At 43.8% G+C, this 20,126-nt stretch overlaps 1 protein-coding gene across 2 annotated transcripts; it reads right to left on the bottom strand.

Annotated features, from left to right (window-relative positions):
- Positions 1-678: 678 nt before the first annotated feature.
- Positions 679-18,563, bottom strand: NUCKS1 (nuclear casein kinase and cyclin dependent kinase substrate 1). Of its 2 annotated transcripts, none has more exons than XM_069876024.1 (8): positions 18,367-18,563; positions 11,476-11,525; positions 10,309-10,414; positions 8,527-8,582; positions 8,148-8,300; positions 7,755-7,907; positions 6,859-7,008; positions 679-6,216 (listed from the first exon to the last, which is right to left on the bottom strand). In XM_069876024.1, exons 1-8 carry the CDS (start codon positions 18,381-18,383, stop codon positions 6,017-6,019), a joined length of 885 nt encoding a protein of 294 aa, XP_069732125.1. In that variant the 5' UTR covers positions 18,384-18,563; the 3' UTR covers positions 679-6,016. The 2 variants fall into 2 exon arrangements, with proteins under 2 accessions (XP_069732125.1, XP_069732127.1); XM_069876026.1 differs by having other exon boundaries at positions 6,859-7,005; positions 18,367-18,562.
- Between the last annotated feature and the right edge of the window lie 1,563 nt (positions 18,564-20,126).

Raw genomic sequence — 20,126 nt, 5'->3', positions numbered from 1 at the left:
AAGCCCATCCAATTCCACCCCTGGGAACCAGGGACACCTCCCACTGGATCAGGGGCTCCAAGCCCCATCCAACCTGGTCTCCAACACCTCCAGGGATGGGGCAGCCACCCCTGCTCTGGGCAACCTGTTCCAGGGCCTCCCCGCCCTCACAGCAAAACATTTCTTCCTCAGATCTCAGCTCAGTCTCCCCTCTTTCAACTGAAAACTGTTCCTCTTCACCCCAACAATTTAATTCATCTTGAACCTGAAAACCTCAACTCAACTCTCTAGAACAGTCCACAAAACTAAGGATTGTTTAAAGTCAAATTGGATGCCCCAGCTCATCAGCAGTAGGAAGGTCGTACTTGCCAAGTTTCTCTGACCTACCCTCCTTGGAGAGAACACGAGCTCCACAAAGGATATAATCACCAAACCATCACGTATTGTGAAAGATGAACGCATTTTTACATCCCACTAACATCCACAAAACAACCACAGAACATCACCTTTGAATATCAGAAAAATTACACAAGTCACGTTTATGGGTTATAAAAGCCCTTTTATAAAGCCATTTTTAAACAAAACCAAAAAGTTTACAAAAGAAAATAAAAGATACAGAAGAATGAGTTGCTTAATATATTCCAAAAAGGAGAAAAATAAAAGAGGGGACACAATTCCAACATGCTGAACAATAAAGGGTTCTTTTTCCTTGTGTTTTCTTTTAATACAAAATACAAGCGAAGGATACACGTACTTAAAACAGAGCTCAGGAGCAGGTATGCAGTCCTGGGAACCCTTTCAATAAAAGCAAAGCAGGGGGTTGTTATTTTTTTGTCTTTCTTTCTTTGCAGGTACATACAGAGACTGGAATATGTAAAATTAAGTAGCACAAAAGACCATCACACAATTCTACCAATGAATGTTGCATCTATAAATTCACGAACATGGTCAACAGTCATGTTCACTTCAACCCCTTTAAAAAAGAAAAAAAAAAGTGTTGTTTTTTATTTTAAATAAAGCATTAATGTTACATTCAGATTTCACTCCTAGTACCACGTGGTAGATCTCGGTATTGTCAAGGTATTGCAAGAGTCGCCAATGTTAGCGTGCCTGGTGGCACCGGACATCGCTGGCGGCTGCCCCTGGGTCTGTCTGCTCTTGAGATTAAAGAAAAATTAAAAGGGATGGGGAAGGAAAATTGCAAAGAGCCTGATTTTTAGAACAGCTCAAGAGGGGACTGCAAATACTCAAGACAAATATTCATTGCATACCAGATGACGATGCCTTGATGACAGCCAAGGCGCTACCTGGAGCCTCCTCCTCTAGCGTCAAAGTGAATATTCAGGGTTTGCTGTGACACAATGTTCATGGTTAAACAAAAAATTATGTAGCTCTTATTTACAATTTTTTTTTTTAACAATTGCTTCTGCAGGAAAAAAAAAAAAAAGAAAGTCAAACTCACAAATCTTCCGAACACAAAGGGAATTAAGATGTCAGACACTCCCATGCGCGCACTCACACCCGCGCACTCACACACAAAATACTTCAGGGGCTTTTACACACATTATTCTGACTTAAGCTGATTGAGTATTTCTCCATCCCACCCACTACCCCTCCCAAAATATATATATAAAAAACCCTCGCCCCAATATACAAAGCATATGCACAATGGTGTTTTGCAGTCACACTGAGCATGCTCGGACCGATGGACCCACTCGATTCACCACGGCTGAAGGGGGCAGGCAGGCTGGAGAGTCACCTCCGATAGTGGTTGATACACAGAGTCAGCACATGGTGAGGACTTGACTAGACTTCGAAATATTTGCCTATTTTTTTTTTTAATAGAAAGAGGTCAATGAAAAGACATTCAAATGCCAGTCACCTACTGAAGTGGGAAGTCTAAAACGAGGATACGCTTGATTTGGGGAGGTCTCGAAAAGACACTGTCATCTTTTAGAGCTCGGATACTCCTCATAGTGCTTTAAAAAAGTCATCTTGGACAGTACGAACGTTAATACGTTTGCTTCCTAGTTTCGTTAGCAGAACTTGTATTTAAACCTCCCCAAACTGCACGAAAATAGTCAAACATCAGGGATTATTTTCTATTTGATCATATACATATAGAATATATAATTTCCACACATAGTCCCCCAAACTAACACACCCTATACGACAGCAACTACTTTGCGACAGTGTCCCTTTAAAATATCCATCTGCTTAAGTTTTCATACCCTGCCTCCCCCAACAGATGAACATCCATTTCTCAAATATTAAACTCATGGATCAGTTTGTAGGTTTTTTTTTTTAAGAACCATGTGCTCAACAATATGATCTGTTATAAAAATAAACACTTCACAAACAAATTACATAAAGCAAAGCACCAGTTTCTACAGCTCAAAAGCTTCCAGCATGTTACAGTTTACTTCCCTCCCTCCTCAACCTGGGTGCCTCAGTGTCTATTGTACCTTGTGACCATCACCAGAGGAGGGGAAGAGGAGGAAAAAAAAAAGAAAAAAAGAGAAAAGAAAGGAATTTTAGTACATCTTCTGCCCCTGCCTGGGCAGTCCATCCCCTGCAGATGCAGAACGGAGCCGAGCACACTCCGAACCATTACCTGGTGTCGGTGAGGCTCCTCACAGGAGTCACCCACAGTTTGTCGCTTCTCTCCCCACACTCTTCGGCTTTGATGAAGTTAAAACGACAAAATTAAAAGCTTCTTGGCTGCTCATTTCTAAATCTCGCTCTCACCCACAATCCGCTCCAAAACCCATTTAGCTTGACACATTTGGCATTCTCTTGCTGATCAAACAGAAATTGCAGCAAATAATCTTTTTAGTATGAAATTCTGACTAGGATTGTGAATTTTGACTTATCCAGCCCAGTTAAATGCAGTGCTATTGGTAAATAACTGTGAAACTCAACATGGTGGTGAGGATTCAGAAACGGGATATAGAATGGAAGTTAGGTTATGAACTACCATTTGAAGAGTAAGACAAGGGCAGGGCACTAGATTAACTCAACTTCGGAATAAATCTGTTTACCTCTCTGCAAAGGCTCTAACGCTACAGCTGTGTAACAGAAGACGATCTTTTCAAAGCCTTCTTCTGTGAAGGAAAACTTTCTGCTCCGTGAAGAATTATTCACGTTCCTAAAGAAAGGCGTTTTTACAGCTCACCTTCAAGAAACCAGAATGCTTAATACAAATTCAAAAGGACATTTTAAAATGTTAAATCTCTCGCTATTGAAAAATGTTGTATACTAAAAATATTTATTAAGCTTATCGATTTCCTCCTATCTGTAAAAATGTGAACTGTGTTTCTAGCAAAGTAACCAAGAGACTGGCAAGGCTTAGTGTTTGCACGGGTCAGCATAACAGCGAGACACAGAAAAAGGTACAAAAACCCCACAGTAGTAAAGGATTTACATAGTGTTTGAGTTGTGACAAACTCAAAAATTACATCACGCAGCCTCTAACAGCCATTAGCGATGAACACATGAGAAAGCAGAAGTTTGATGAGATAAAGGGCCAAAATTGTCAGGCATAAAACAAGACAGTCCAACACCTGAACCACGGAAACATTTTTCACAGGCTTAACTGTGTTAGAAAAAAAAATATTTTAAGTGGAACTTACAAAATAAACTCTGCAGAAAACATCCAGTCTGGCAGGTGAAGCAGCAGCCGTACAAGCAGATCAGCTGGAGGAATTCTACATTTAACTAAGCCTTGGTCACTTTAATACCAAAACCCCTTAAGAACCCAAAAAACAAGGAGTGCTTGAAACAGTCTGAACGGGAACAACTGTGTGAACTAGACACTCCCAAAAGTGTACGCTACTCCCACATTTAATCCAAATGTTTTTTAATCTTGGCCACCTACTTTCTCATATTACCCAAGAAGAACTGGACTCGGAGTGGGGGGAACGCAAGAGACTTTGCTCTCTCAGAGATCAGGAAGGTGGAAAGAGGTGTGGGAGAGGAGAGCTGATCACATTATTTTCAAGACTGATACTTCACTCCAGTCTTAAGCTGTTCTGCAAAATTAAACCGCTTGGAAAATAAAGATTTACAATGGAAACACCGATCATCTTTATTGTAACGGCAACAGTAGTTTCATTATAGTAAAGAATGTTAGAGAACTTAAATTTTATAAGCCCAGGTAAAGTAATTTACCAGCCTCAATAAAATCCATGGCTGTGAATCACACAAGACAATCACCCGGCTGTTCTATTAATATTGTGTTCCACATTTTAGGCTCCACTCTGTACTCAGCATCTTCAGATTCCCTGTGCCATTCAGCCAAGTGCCCTTCCTGGTCATATTAGTGTATCGTGCCTAAATGCTCTCTAAAATCCAAACGGGATATAAAAATCCGGTGGCACACGCACCAGAAACACCACTAATTAGCTGCCTTATGTTACCTTCGAGAGGCTGGTTACAAAATGTGTAGTTCTGTGACAAAAAAAAAAAAAAAAAAAAAAAAAAGATGCAAAAGCGTGTCAGCTATAACTGTGAGCAACATACAGGAAGCACAAAGGGTTTAAGAAAAAAAAAAGAAAGAAAAATATCAGGTCCAGTTTTCAATATTTCCACCAATAAACCTGGCAGCAACCTCTGTACTCATGTTTGAAAACCAAGGCTTGCATATTTTAATTAAGTTTAAAAAAAGGATATGGCTGCTTTGATTAAAACACATTAAAATGCCACCACACACATCTCTACTGTCTTGCATTTGGAGGCACGTCCTTCTTCCGTTACAAAATGACAGCCCTGCCTCACTGTTTCCCAGCTCCATTTCCTCTCGGCTCCATGTGTTACTGCTGTTCCCTACCCAGCACCTCTCAGGCTTAAGCAGAATGAGGCCTAAGTTAGAAGCCAACATGTCAACACGGGAGCAAAGCCTCCCACCCTGGAGGATGAAGAAATAGAAGTGGCATCGGGGTGATGTTAGCCACCGCTGGAAGTCTGCTGGCCCACACTGCAGCTTGAGAGGCCGAGAGGTTGGACCACGCAGCCTTTCCAAGGACAGATCGGGGAGAGAAGAGAAACACTTAGCGTGACTCATGGGATCCGACTGACTGAGGCATTACAGGAATCCTCTGCTTCACATTTAGAAAAGGACATCCCTCGCCCCAAAAGCTAAAGAATCGAGTTTCACACTACCCATTATTTATTTCCTTGGAAAGACATTTTCCAAAATACCTAATGGAAACCAGAGTTTAAGAAAAATTATTTTCAATTTCTCTTCCCTAGTCTGCCCATCTATAGCCACCTTGGAAGAAATAAAATACAGATGATGGAGGTGAGAAGCCTGTAGGTTGCGTGTCTGAATTGGTATAGAATGAACCACCATTTGCCTCAAGCAGAAGAGTATTCTATGCTGCAAAAAACAAAATACCTCACAACCTATCTGGAGGGTCTCTTCCAAATAAAAGACAGCGGACCATCTACAAGCCTCTTGATTGCTTTCCATAAAAAACGTGCCTGAATCCAAGAAACACAGGTTTCCTCCCCATGTCTCCTCTTCCTCAACTGGAATTCATAATCAACTACATTTTTTCTGAGTGAACTTGATCAGCAAAAGTCTGTTAAAGCATGGTTCAGTTTTTCCACATATTCAAATACAGAATAACAGTTTGAAAGAACTCTTACCAGCACTGGGAAATCTACTCTACTTAACGATTTTTAAGTACTGTTTCCATGTATCAGTCTCAAACCTTATTGCTTCACAACTGCAGTATCCCTTGAAAAAAATATATATTTAAACGGTCTATTAATTTGTCTCAAATGGCTTTCAGATTTGCTGGGGGAGGGAGAACGGAATGGCCAACAGAGAACATTGACTTCAAAATATTACTGTATAAGGGTTTCCTCTTATTAAAAAAAGGATACACTGTATTAAACAGCTGAAAGTAAAGACAGCATTCAAAGCCCATGAGTCAAGCCACAGCCAAAACCGTGTTCTACCCTTAAGTATATTTTCTTTTCCTTTTTCTTTTTTTTCTTTTTTTTTTTAAACAAAGATTTTCTCAACTGCCATTTAATCTTCACCAGAGGGTGCTTCATCTTCAGATCCTTCATCCCCTGATTTCTCTGGTGGAGGGCTGGCTGATTTTTTCTTTTCTGGGGGACTTTCAGGCTCTTCATCCTCTTCTTTGGGGGATGGGGTCTTTTCTTTTGTCGCCTTGGAAGCTGTGGGGCGGCCTGCCTTCCCTTTGCCTTTCACTGGGCTGGGGGTCACTGGAAAAAGAAACAGCTTATAAAGTTATCACCAGCAAAGACAAAAAAATCTATACGGCTTTAAACAAACGAGATTTACAATAGCAGGTTTGGTTTTGCTTGGACTATACCACACGTGGTGGGTTTTTTACTCCATATTAGTAAAGCTGAACTGAAAAGTTAGCTAATTGGATTTTAAAACCATTTAATTGCAAGTCCTGACTCTTGTCAAACCAGTACATACCCTGCTATTCTGACATTAAATGTCCTGCAGAAATGCAGGAAATTTTCCTTTGGTTTGGTTTTTCCACCTTCCTCCACCCTGAAAACATCACAAAATCCACAAGTCCCAAATCGAGCCACAGATTAAGTATTTGGCTACGCTACACAGAAAATCAGACCACAGCAGCTCAGTAGGGAAGCTTTTGCAATCGATGCAGCTTTTGCCAATGAGACATAGATACTAACTCCATCTCTTAATTAAGAATTAAAGCCACCTTGTTATTTCGTAATACTGCTTTAAATCATGGCAAGTTATATGAATTGGCTCTTCAACATTCTCTTTGAATGCCTACTGATCCCAAGATTTCCAGTCTTCTCTGAGAGAAGAAGAAAATGCTAGCCTCCAAAGCAAACTACATAATTTCCTTTGCATGGACTCACCCGTAGCCTTTAGCCTGGGCTTCGGCATTTTCTTTTCTTTCCTCTCTGGCTTTGATTTCTTGGAGACCTTTTTATTTTTCTTTTTTGAACTGCCATAGTCACTATCATCATCATCTTCCATGAGGAAGTCTTCATCGCTTCCTGAATCTGCTGGAAGCACAAAGAAATTTAAGTTTTTGGAAAAAAAATAAAAAGGAAAGGGAGCAGAAGATACAGTTGAGAGATCTGCCAGTTAAACTGCGGTGACAAGAAACCAGGGTTCTGTGACCTTATGGGCATCCACCTATCTGCTGCGCTGAAAAAACTGGATGTAACGGAAAATCTTACAGGGATAAAGCACCAGTTTGGTGAAATGGCATTTTGAGGTCCTCAAACTATGTCCGCACCTCCTTAAGAAGTGACCCATCTCAAATCAAAGTCTCTCGGCAGAGAGAAGCGACCTTTGCTATGGCACTCTTACTCCATTCTGAAATCGTGTTTGCACTCAGCACCTCAGGAACTTACTGTGGTTTGTTACCTCCTGCACCCATCTCTCCCTATGAAACAAACCACCTTAATTCAATCAACCAAGAATAAAGCAGCATCAATGCCTCAAAATCAATGGGATAGCAAGGAGCAGCAAAAAGCATTAAAACCTAACAAGAATCCTTCAGGGCTACTATAAAAACGCACATCTTTGCTGCAAACAGAAACTCTACATGTAAAAAACGTAAGCTGGGTCTGTTGGACAGATATACAGTATCAAGACAGTTAGTGAAAAGGGCAATTGATGTCTCCACCCTCAGAGTCAAAAAGCAAGATGTGCTCCTTTTGCCATCTGGCCACATCCATAAACTCATCTCGGGTACCATACCCACGTGACACTGATTTAAGTTTTTACAATCCCATTTACTCACTCTCCTGGAACTGCGCCTCATCATCATCTTGTTCCTCCTCTTCACTACCCACATCATCCATAAGCATCTCTCGTTGTTTAGAAGCTGCTTTGGATGCTGCCTGTCGCTGCTGACGCACACTTTTGTGGTCTTCTTTCTCGTCCTCGCTGTCCTCTGCAGCGAAAGTCACCACGTTATAAAGAACACAGAACACAACCCACCCAAGTGTCTTGAGGGAGCACGTGGGCAAGACAAAAGTCAGGATATTAATGAGAAAGTTAATCGGGACACTCGCTGAGTGACTGAGCTGTGAGAACATGGTCACGTTCAACCTAATCAGCAGGTTTCTGTAGCCACAAAGTGATAACTCTGAGCAGTATCTTTCACTCAAAGAAGAGCCACCCTTTGATTTACCTGCAGGCCTTTTCCTGGATTTGGAGGCTGCTCTCTTATTCTTATCTGGTTTAGCCTTTTTTCCTTTTTTGCTTTTTTGAGAGCTCTCATAGTCACTGTCAGCTTTGCCATCATCTGCTCCTATGTCATCATCTTCACTGCCAAAATCTTCATCTGGAAGGGAAAGGTACAAACACAAAGTTTCTTGTATCATTCTGAAATATGGACAAGAACAGCAGGGAAGAGCTTAATACACATCTATCTACCGTGAAAATAAACTTCATAGAAGCATCATATTACACACAAAAAATGTGTTATCCAAAAACAGGGCTGTAAGTAACAGTTAAGGCAGCATCCAGCTTAAGATAAACCTATCAGAAAGTGCCACCCAGTTAGTTACCTGCTGAGTGTGAATCGTCTTTCTTAGTCTTCACATCTTTTTCTTCTGAATCCTCACTGAAAATGAGAAAGATAGGGTTGGACTGCTAGTTTAGCTCCGGTTTCTGTTACTACTGTATGGAAAATATCAATTTTTGGAAAGCAAACTGATCTCTAGGCTGGGAATATGCACTTTCCCGGGACTTTATAATGTTATACTTCAGGACTACTTAGCTGTATATGTAGTTACCATGGTTGGAAAGCTAATACTCAAAATCAGAATCACACACATACTTAGATTTGACTGAACCAACCAGGAAATAAAAGGGCTCCCCCTTCCAGTGATTTCAATCCCATCACAGGGTAACCCTATCAAGCAGGTATTAACGTTCTGTTCTTATCCAAACCCCACCAGTAGTCATTACCACTCTCCAGAGAGGGTTTTGTGGCTGGCGTGTCAGAACACACATTCCAACCAGAGAGTAAACAAGTGTTTTAAACAGGAACAGCGCACACTCTGTAAAGAGCCACTGAGGTATAGCTTATCCTTCAGGAATAGCTGCACTGCAGAGCTTGCCAAGGTCAGGATATACAATAGATCAAACCTTGCCATTTCAAATTTGGCAATTGGAGCTGACACACATTAACTCTAAAAGTTAAGATAACTTGTCACATTTCAGCCCCTCAGGTCTCTTTGTTTTCAGTCTTAGACAGACAACTGTGGATTTCAATCCCTTAAATACATGAACATGTTTTATATGCAAGGCCTCTGCAATGTTTGCAATAGACATGGAAGTGTTCTTACACACTTAAAGATCCCCAGAGCTAATAGGACATTAAGGTCAACTATTTAGTTGCTTCAGGAGCTGTGTAGCCCGATTTCTTTACACATCATACTCATTAAATCTTTGATTTCAGGCGTTTGTTATAGCAGGTGAACCGTGTAAATATTCCCATGCCTACATTCAGCTTCTACCTTACGGCATGGGAGCAGGAAGCCTCTTAAGAAAAAAACCTGCTGCTAAGGAATCTGTATTCCAGCAAACCGTGCAGCAGAACAGAGGCACCTTGGGCTTACGGAATAAGGACCAGCGGGCAGAACCTCCAGCCCTGAAGCTGATACCCATCATGACAGCAGTCAACTGACTTAACAGGTCAACTGAACGACAACCATTTGCTGACAACAGTTACAGTAAAAAGGAAGACACTTTCACTCCACAGGAGAGACTTTCCTTGTTCAGTAGGGCATCATGTAGTGCCAAGTTTTTTCATGCTGCTGGAGCAACTCAGTTATCAAAACCGGTCACTTTGTTTCAGAATTAGACAAAGCAGGAAATGGGAAATAAAGAACCACAAAGGTAACAAATGGCCCTTATTCCTAACTCCCACTGTAGGATCCCATTTAATCCTGATCCACAGGAATGCTCTGAGCCCACTGGAAAAACATGGAATGCAGAATGCATCTTGCCATATCTTACCTGGATAACTCTACTAGATGCCAATTTTTGTAACTCTGATCAGATTCCTTCCCATTACAACTGTCTAGCTCTGGAAAGCTACTTTAATGACGAAGTCCTAGTGACAAGTACTTTACACGTCATTTCTCTGTCTACTTGGATAAGAACGAACCACCTCAATGTCCAAGCTGGTTACTTACACAAGCTTTGTGATTGAGAGCTCCATTTCTTACAGCGCAGACCTTGAATCCCACTTACAATCATTCCTTTTAGAAGACACTGCTCCCCACATACAGGACAAGGTTTGCAGACACGTTCATAACGGATGAAGTGAGTGCTTCTTTTACCTGTCCTCCTGAGAATTCTTCCCAGGTCGCCTCTTATTTTTAGCCTCCCGGGGAGACGAGCGGATTTTCTTGGATGGGGGACCTGAGTCTCTTCCATAATCTTCATCTGGATGGAACAGTACAAAATGGTTTTGAAACAAACTCCTAGTTCCCAGCAAACCAACTTCCTCAGCTATAACTTTAAATGAGCATTTCATGCACATCAAAAAGAAGCCCTTCAAAAAAAAAAAACAAACCAAAAAACCCAAAACAAACCACAAAGCATCAAACAAAAATTTATAGACTCAAAGCCCTGTCTTAAACCAGCAATTAACCTCTTCTCCTACCAATAGCACAATAAAAATGCCACACACAATCAAGTCTGACACAGGGATATTCAGAAAGATGACAAAACACCTACACGAGGACAGTTTCTCATTTTACAGCTTGTCAGAAACAGAGCTATTATGTAAAGCCATTAAAAGTTAACATTTATATGATCTCTACATGCTTTTAACAGCAAACCCTATTTACTGTGCTATCATGGGAAAAGTATGCCATTGTATAGTAGCTTACAGAGCAACTTTCTGCAACTATTATACAACATCTCATATAATATGAATAACACGGCTGCAATTAATAACTACACATTTGTTTCCATTAGTTATCAGTGCAACCTCACTTAGCAAACAGTAGCAGCATGTTTAAGAACACAAAACATCTTCCATAAGGCTTCAAAAATATTTTATTAATTCACATAGAACATAAAGTTTTGGGGGTCTTTTAATTCACAAAAATGCCTAACATTACGGGATTAACTTAATTTCAGTCCACTAAAATAAATTGAAAACATATTTTACTGTAGAAAAAGTGGCACCAGGGAGATACTGCCATAAAACATAACATAGACCAAAGAAGAAGAGAGTTGCTGCCAACAGCCTCAAGGCACTACAACAATACAAGCATTAAATAATGAGATTTCTATCACCATTGTTTATTTAATACAAAACATATGAGAATGATTATATTTTCAAATACTTAATAATAGTTCAGAAACTGTGAAGAGCAGAAACTCCTCAGAATTTAAGCTAAAAAGATGTGACTAGAAGCAAAATAATTAATATGCAAAGCAATAAATTAACTTCTCTAGCCCAAGAACATTATATTGTTAAAAAAACAATAATTTACCAGCATCATCTGATTCCTGAAACTGGGAGTAATCGACCACCTTCCTGTTCCTGTTAAAAGGGGGGAATGAAAAATTAGCAATCCATAATCCCAGAGATACCAAAGCTTTTTTTCAAGTAACATGGAATTGCCATATCCTTGCTTCCAGTGTAGGGTTTGTTCCCCAAAACCATCCCAAGAAAGCTCTTATCAGCCATCTACACCTTCAAAGTCAGAAGAGAACACACCATGTATTCCAGCATTTTCCCAAGGAGTTACTACAATACATGGGAACACGAATCTGAAAGTCCTTCTCGGCAAGCAGCCCTCTCTTAGGGCTCAAGACTGCAGTGAGGAAGAGCCATCTTCCCCTATGCTACACAGTTCTTTCATTATTAAAGCTACCAATCTATCATTCTGTATCTCTGTACTCAATAAAACACTGTTTTACAGCAGGGTCTGTAGCTCAAGCCATTTAAAGAATGCATCAACCTGAACTTTGTGCCGGAGCTCCCCCTAACACCCCGTCTCGACACTGATATTTAAGACCGGGAATCCAGGTATAAAACAAGCACACAAATACTGTCATGAAGTAGAGAAACATTTCCTCACTGCTGTGTTTTGAATTTCTGTTTCACACAGCTCAATACAACCACGCTCGCTCTCATACGTTCTTCTCAAAAGTCTCATTTTCCCGTGTGATCTCCTTTTCTGAATCACGTTAAGCTTTCACCTGGACTCCAAACACCCACCTCTTGGGGGTGAAACGCAACAGGAGGGGCAGGCACAGGCAAAAAAAGGTACCAGGCATTCAGACACCCCTCCACACTCAGTTTTTACAATGATTTTGACCCAAAGCCAACGATGAAATCCATTTTGTAGTAATCATCACATGAACTCACTTTTACAGCTAGAAAAGGCAGGCAAGTGACAGGTGAGTGACCTACCCAGCACCACAGACTTGAGGAGCGTTGAAAGGAAAGGCCAACACAAGCTCCATCCAGCACACGAGCCACAATGCCCTTCCCCTCCCTGCACTGCAGTGTGCGACTTGAATTTCACATTCAATTCCCACAACTGAACCGCACTTTGTGATTAACATTGTGCATTGCTGATAAGACTATTTAGTCGAGAGATACCGCAATAGTCATTGTTGCATTCTGGCTGTTCCATTTGAGATTAATTGGAAGTCGCCCTCCTGTACAAGCACCTCTATTCACATCTTATAGCTGGGAAAAAGAAGGAGCATAATTCTCTTATTTCAACCCTACACAGAGATTCTTCAAAAAACTCCAGAAAACCACTCCAACTCCTCAACAAAATAAACAAACAAGTAAACAAAAGGCAGGCAAGACTGGCTGTTAGACTTCTACAAGCTGAGTTCCATCCAAACTTCAGAGTACGCGTGAGTGGAACAAAGTACAACAGCAACGTGCTACAGAGCACCACCCGCTCACTCGCAGCCCTGCTAGAGTAAAACACCAATTTAGGAATATAACTATCGTCAAGGCTTGTTATGGAGTATTAATTAGGGACTCAAATTCCTGTTCCAACAGAGTCTTCCCAAAGATTGTCCCCTGAGCCATCCCACATCTGCTAACGGTGATTTGATTCTTGGAAGCGCCTGAAGAATAATAAAGTTAATAAAGATGTTTGAGTTGGTCTAATTATCAGGCTTTTTTTCCTGTAAAATTGTAAATAGGGGGAATAAGAGCAGAATTGTCACATAATCTGTTCTAGCAGCTTTGGAAACCAATGGTTTCTGATATCACTAACGTAACAAGCAAGATGGAAATTGCAGCATTGCCACCTTGCAGTAAGTTGGTCACAAACAGATTCATCACGCTCATTTCAGAGACTCAAATTAAATCGGGTACTGACACTGTAACACGGGCAGATAAAACCTTAACAGAAAACACAGTACGTCCTCGCTGCACTGTACCCTATGTTTTCAGCTAGAGAGTAAATCCTGCTGGGCTCTGGTTACCTGGTGAACAGGAGTAGTGATACTTGCATTAAAAAAAAAAAAAATCACTATGGCAGAAGAAAACAAGATGGAAGGGGTAGAGGAAAGAAGGAATATCTGCAGAGCTATTACTGAAGACAGAAATTTGCAAGTGTTCCCAACAGAACCAGAGCAGCTCACAAGGGCAGAAACATCAAACAAACTGCTCTCATACCTGCCGTTCTCCTTGTTCACCCCATTTAAATCAATTCGTGTTCTTCTTCAGAACTGCCAACAGCACTGATGTGCAATGCTTAATAACTATGAGTATGCAAAGAGACTGCATCTTTTATTACACCAAGGTGATAAAACCACAGTAGGTAAGTTCACTGGAGCCAAGAGCAAAAAAAAAGCATTGCTGGTTTTATCAATGAATAGTCTCTTTGCCACTAGCAAAAACTAGATGTTAAGCCAATCAGTCAAACATAAAAATAAACTATTTGTTAAATTCAGCTAGACTGGGCATGAAAAGACACATGGTACAGATACTGTTCAATGTGGTTTAAAATATGCAGTAAAATATTCAGACATCTTACTAACTCAGCTAACATTTAGAGTGCATGTGATGAAGAATTGAGGGAAGAAAGGTATTTCGAGAGGTCCCGATAGCATAAGTTTTTCGTAACAGCTGACAGCCCAGAGTTTCTGAAATACAGAGTAACTCATCAACACATGGTGTCAAAAGCACTTTCTTAGCAAACAAATACTCAAGTAACATAATGAGAACTCAGAAATGCACAGTAATTTTTACAACCCATACTCAATGTCTACCAAACTGTAATTCCAAAATGCTGAAAAGCATCTTAAAAGATCACTAAATGCCTGTACAAGTAAATGAGGATTGTATAGCAATACCCCATCTTCTGCTGGTGAGGTTCCTAAACCCTCAGTCTCTAAGTCAGAACACAAACCAACAATCACAACACTTTTGTCTTGTTAAAAGGGAAGACTTAGATCCCCAGGTATTTCCACAGGCATTAAAAGTCACAGGTAAAGTCTAAGCTTAAGGAAACCCAAAGACTACTGAAAAGCAATGAAAGGAGGAGCCTTCAAAAAGCCAGCGACTGATCTTATCTGCACTGAGAAGGGACGTTTGGGTCAAATTATCACCAGCATAAGTACCAACCTATCCTCTTACACAATCTGGCTACACGATTGGCTGGTTGGCTGTTTGTTTTACCTACAGCATTTAACCAATATAGCCTCCAACTGAGCATCTTTGAAAGTAGTTGGTGACCTCCTCATTTGAAAGGTCTGCTTCACTTTCCAGTCCTCATTCCAGTTGCTAAAGGTGTCCCACTTTGAGGACAACACGTTACCAATACAGGTTGCCACTAAAAGTGCCTCTTTGTTGCCTTCTCAATATATAGAAAGGAAAACAGTTTGATAGGAAATGTTTCTCACAGGTACTGTCAAAGTTGTGCAAAGCCAATATACAGTGCCAGATTGAGGCCTTACATGAACAGCCGTTCCTTACAGCTCCTCCATCAGCAGTGGAAGCATCAAAGTACAGAGACAGGCAGGTACCCAGAACGAGTCACTGTGGTGTTGGTCTACTTAGAACTGGCACAGCTGTACTCAGACAAGACCCAGCGAGTGGTTCCCAGCTACAGAGGTCAGTGCTTAGGCCCGGACTTGGTGTAACTCCAAGCCTCTGTAAGACCAGGCACCGCTCATAGTATCTGGAGTGTTTTCAGGGATAAACATGACCCGAGACTTCAGCCTTGTGCCCACCCACCATTTGAATCTAACTGCAACTGGGAAGACTTTAAATCACAATACAGAAGTGTTCTGACGCAAAGCGGGTGCGGGTGGGAACAAACCCCAACATACAGAAGGAAAATCAATTCTGTAACCCGTACTGTTCCTGGTATTTTGATTTTTATTGTCCCTCTACCTTGCTCTTTGTTTCCCTTCAGACCGAAAATTTTCAGAGCCAGGATCCTATCTTTTTACTTATCTGGAAAGTGTCTATAGCTTTATGTCTGGACACACCACACATTATCATCCACAAGAAGTGTCACTTTCCTGCTACCCCATGGAAGTCTTCCAGTATCACAGTATTTATAATTTACATTATACAGGTACAACACTGGCAACAAGACAAGTTATATTTAATAGATAAATACGTTGTTTTTTTTTTTCCCTGTGCCTAAAATCTCAAAGGACCCCCCTCCACTGTAGTGCCAACACGAGACTGGGATTCCTGAGGTACTAATAAAGAGAAGTACAGCCTTGAAGCACTGAGATAGGATCAATTCCTAACTGGCTTTCATCTTAGAGCGAACAAACACAAAACCCCTGCAATCCCCACACTTGCCCACACTGCTTCACTCCGCAGCGCCCGCAGGAGAGGGGAACCAGTAAGCGAGCAGCCAGGAAATGCAGAAGCAAGCTACATCCAATTTAAAGTCAAAATTCTTACTCGAAACACACCAATCGGTGCCGTATATAAAAACAGTGGCTCAAAGTGGTTTATTTCATTTGTATTCAAGAATAGAGAGGGGCATAATAACATAACCTTCAGCTCCCAATGCTCTTTGCAGCACTTCAGAAGTTAGTCACAGGATGCAGAGGTTTAGTAGCCGTAGGTTTCTCTCCTTTTCACTTCCTGCCATTCCCTAACAATAGTGCAGGTACCATTGTTACCCCCAGGAGGAGTTTAATCCTGTAGAAAGCACCAGGTACCTGAGGCCTGTAAATCCCGGGACTTTATTGCTACTTCTGAACAACATTAAGAAGCTGACTTCTTCAGACTCAGTCTGAAGGCAGTCTCCTACTGATAAACAGAGCAGAAACTGGGGATATATGCTAGATTTTATTCAGTTCATCATTGTAGGTGTATATACACTCACTAGAAACCAGCAGACATAATAACTTAAGTCAAAGACCACTGCACAGAGGAAAAAACTTCGCAAAACTAAATCTTATTTTGAAGAGGAACCTTTCACCAGACCTCTACATTACCAACAATAAACTAAAACATCCAGAGGAAAAATTCATGCCATTTTAACAGCTTTGTGTTTAAATCTATTAGGAGAGTTCTCCCACAAAGCAACGTAAAGTACCAGCCACTGGATATTTACATTTTTCCCCTGAAAAGGCTATTAAATACAGCTAGATAGCGGATCGCTAGGACTGTTCCAAACATGCACCAAAAGGCTTTCTGCTGCTAGCAGCCTGCTGGACTTTGGCACTTCATTGTCCTGCAGTCCACTGCCTGTGCAGGGTAAGACAACTTGGATCTTTCACAACACTGCAGGATCCTAACAGATTTTTTGTTTCTACATCATTTTTTAGAAACAGTTGCTTACAAAGTTACTTAACCAGAAACCTTAGAAGCTACACTTCTAAAGATACAACACTCTCCTTGCCTGTAGCAAGACTCCAGGGCTAAAAAGTAAACCACCAGCAGGATGTACGCAGAGGTGCCACCCTGAGCTGCAAAGTCAATCGCCTCGGCGTTCAGTGCCATTCAGGATCACACCACTAGGCCACCAGCTTGCCTTGCAAAAAGCTGGATACATCAGAGCATACCTAGTCCTCTTAATCCGCCTTCTGGGCCTGAGAGAATTCCCTACGCCTGGAACTCCGAGCTGTACCTACCCTCACCTTTGTATGCAAGAATATACAATTGGTCAAAAAAATAAAAAGGATGAAAACACAACTGTTTCTCTAATCACCACATCAAACCTCCTTGCTTAGCAAAGTAGTCCCAGTTTCCAATTATTCTTTAAACTCTCACATATTAGAGATATTAAACACCAAGCCTATCACCTGTAAGTGCACACATCTAAGTTTTTTAGCTGCAATTTATTTCATATTTATTACTCCAAATTATGCAAAATACCTAGGATATATGACCCAGATCGGGCTTAGCAGGAATAAGAGTACAACCAGCTCCTTAAAGTATCCCGAGAAGGAAAAAAATTCTGAGCATTCAAAGAACACCTTAATGAACCTTTTCTACACAAGCGGTTTAAAAAACAAGTTCACTTTTTAAGTGCTTTCCAGAGAAAAACAAAAAAGAATTCACTCCTCCCGCTCAGCCAACGTGCAGATACACGGCAAGTTCTTTAGGCCTTGGATTTTCACGGGTATCACGCTCTGACAACGCAGCCAAGATTCCCCTGCAGCTCCAGCGCCGCTCGACTAAAGACACAACCCCCTCTTCTCCCTCGGGGAGAGCGCAGCCCGTTTAGCCCAAGGGCCCGCGGTTTCCTCCTCCTCCTCCTAAAATCAGCCCCCTCGGGGGAGGGAGAAAGGGGGAAACCCCGCTAGGAAACGGAGCCGGGGAGCAGTTAGGCACGGGGCGAGAGGAAAAGGGCGTGTGTCCAAGGCTGCTCCCACCAGAGTGGGCGGCTCCTGCGGGCTCCTCCCCTCAACGTGGTTGCACCGGGATGCACAGCCCCTCTCCTCCAGACCCTGGCTGGGCTCCCCTCCCCCAGCCAGCGTGGGCTTCTTCCCCTCCCCTCCTTCCCCTGCTCCTGCGGGGGCTGCGGCAGCGGCCCCGCACCGCCCCTCGCCCAAGTGGGTCACGGCGGAGGGCGGAATTCTCTCTTCCCCCCCCTCCCACGATCAAACGAAACCCCAAGGCTCGCTCCCTCCAGCCCTTTGCAGCGCCGCGAAGGGCGCGGAGAAACGCCCCGCTCGCCTGGCAATGCGCATCACCGCCACGCCAGGCCTGGCAATTCATTAAAAGAAAAAAAATAAAACAATAGATGCAAGCTGGAAGAACAAATAAAACGAAAAAGAGAGGGGAAGGGAGGAGAAAAAGCGGCCGCATCCGCGCAGGGCCTGCGGCGAGGCCTGGCCGCGGGGAGGCCTGCGGGGCCTGCTGGGGGCCGGGCCGGGGAGGGAAGGAGGAGAGGAGGGAGCGGGGCCTCCTCGGGGGGCCAAGGACTCACCTGACAGGCCTGGACATTTTTCCCCAGCGGTTCGGGCCCGGCGCGCGGAACGATCGCTTCGGTGCGGGCTCAGGCTCGGCCTCGCCCGGAGCGAGCGGGAGCGCTGGGCCCAGCGCCTCAGGAGCCGCCTCTTCCCCCCTCCTCGTCCTCCTTCTCCTCCTCCTTCACCTCCTCCTCCTCCTTCTCCCCTTTCTCCTCCACCGCCCTGCGCCCTCGCTGCTCGGCCCGGGCCTCCCGGTCCCGCTCCGCCGTTCCCCCCCGCAAAATGGTCGCGTTCGCAGCGCTGAGAGGAATGGAGTGGGGGGGGGGGGGGGTGGAGAAGGAGGGGGGGCGGGAGGGCCCTGCGGCGCAGCCCACCCCGCTGGCCCCGCCTCCTCCGCGCGCTGATTGGCCGCGCCGCGCGGCCGCCCGCCCCCCATTGGCCCATTCGAACCATCACCGCGCGCCGGCCCCGCCCACCCCCGCGGCGGGGGGAGAGGGCGCCCCGCACGCTCAAGCGGCTGCGAGGGGCCCGGCAGATTCGCCGCGCTCTCCCCGCGCTCTCCCGCCGCTTCCCCGCTCCTTTTCTCCGCGCCAGCCTCACGCTGCCAACGCCATAGACGGAATATCCCGCGTTGGGATTTTTTTTTTTACCCCCTTCGGCGGGGCGACGCGGGAGAGGGGGGAAGATCGGCAGATTCGCCGCGAGGGGCCCGGCGTGGTTTTGGAGGGAAAAGGCGGAGATGGAGGGAGGCGGGGGGGGGGCGGGATGGGGGCAGCGCCCGCTGCCCTGAGGGGCGGGTTAGGCAGCCAGGTTAGGGCCCCGCGGCCCCTCGCAGCGCCTTTGTCATGCAGGACAGGCGCCATTCAGGGCAGGGTGGCTAAAAAGAGAGATAAACACCCCGGGGAAAGAGCCTGACCCGCACCCAGCTGCCCTTCGCTGCGCTGCAGCCAGACCCGGGCCTGGCTGAGCTGAGGGGCTGGGGGCGGGGAAGCCTGGAGTCCAGAATCCTAAAATCATGGACTCGTAAGGCCATGGAATCCTGGAGTCCAGAAGCCTAAAATCATGGACTCGTAAGGCCGTGGAATCCTGGAGTCCAGAAGCCTAAAATCATGGACTCGTAAGGCCATGGAATCCTGGAGTCCAGAAGCCTAAAATCATGGACTTGTAAGGTCGAGGAATCCTGGAATCCCAGACTCATAAAATCATGGGATCCCAGAGTACCAGAATCATCAAGTCACAGAATCGTAAAATCAAGGAATCGTGGAGCCCCAGAATCACAAAATCGTGGAGTGACAGAATCAGGGGGGCAAAAAAAATCATGGAATTGTGGAGTCCCAGAATCATAGAACCATGAAGTCACAGAATCATAAAATCATAGACTCGTAAAATCATGGAATCCTGGAGTCCCAAAACCATGAAATCATGGCATCCTGGAGCCATAGAATCATAAAAACAAGAAGCCACAGAATCACAGAATAGTTAGGGTTGGAAGGGACCTCAAGGATCATCTAGTTCCAACCCCCCTGCCTTGGGCAGGGACATCCCACTAGATCAGGTTACCCAAGGCCCCATCCAGCCTGTCCTTGGAACACCTCCAGGGATGGGGCAAAATCATAAATCATAGACTTGTAAAATCATGGAATCGTGGAGTCCCAGAATCAAGGATTCATAGAATCCCAGAGCAGGGGTGGCTGCCCCATCCCTGGAGGGGCTCAAGGCCAGGTTGGATGGGGCTTGGAGCCCCTGATCCAGTGGGAGGTGTCCCTGCCCGTGGCAG

This window comes from Phaenicophaeus curvirostris, chromosome 24 (genome assembly GCF_032191515.1).
Source record: "Phaenicophaeus curvirostris isolate KB17595 chromosome 24, BPBGC_Pcur_1.0, whole genome shotgun sequence".
NCBI classification, from domain to species: domain Eukaryota; kingdom Metazoa; phylum Chordata; class Aves; order Cuculiformes; family Cuculidae; genus Phaenicophaeus; species Phaenicophaeus curvirostris.
This window is presented reverse-complemented; position numbering and strand designations above follow the sequence as displayed.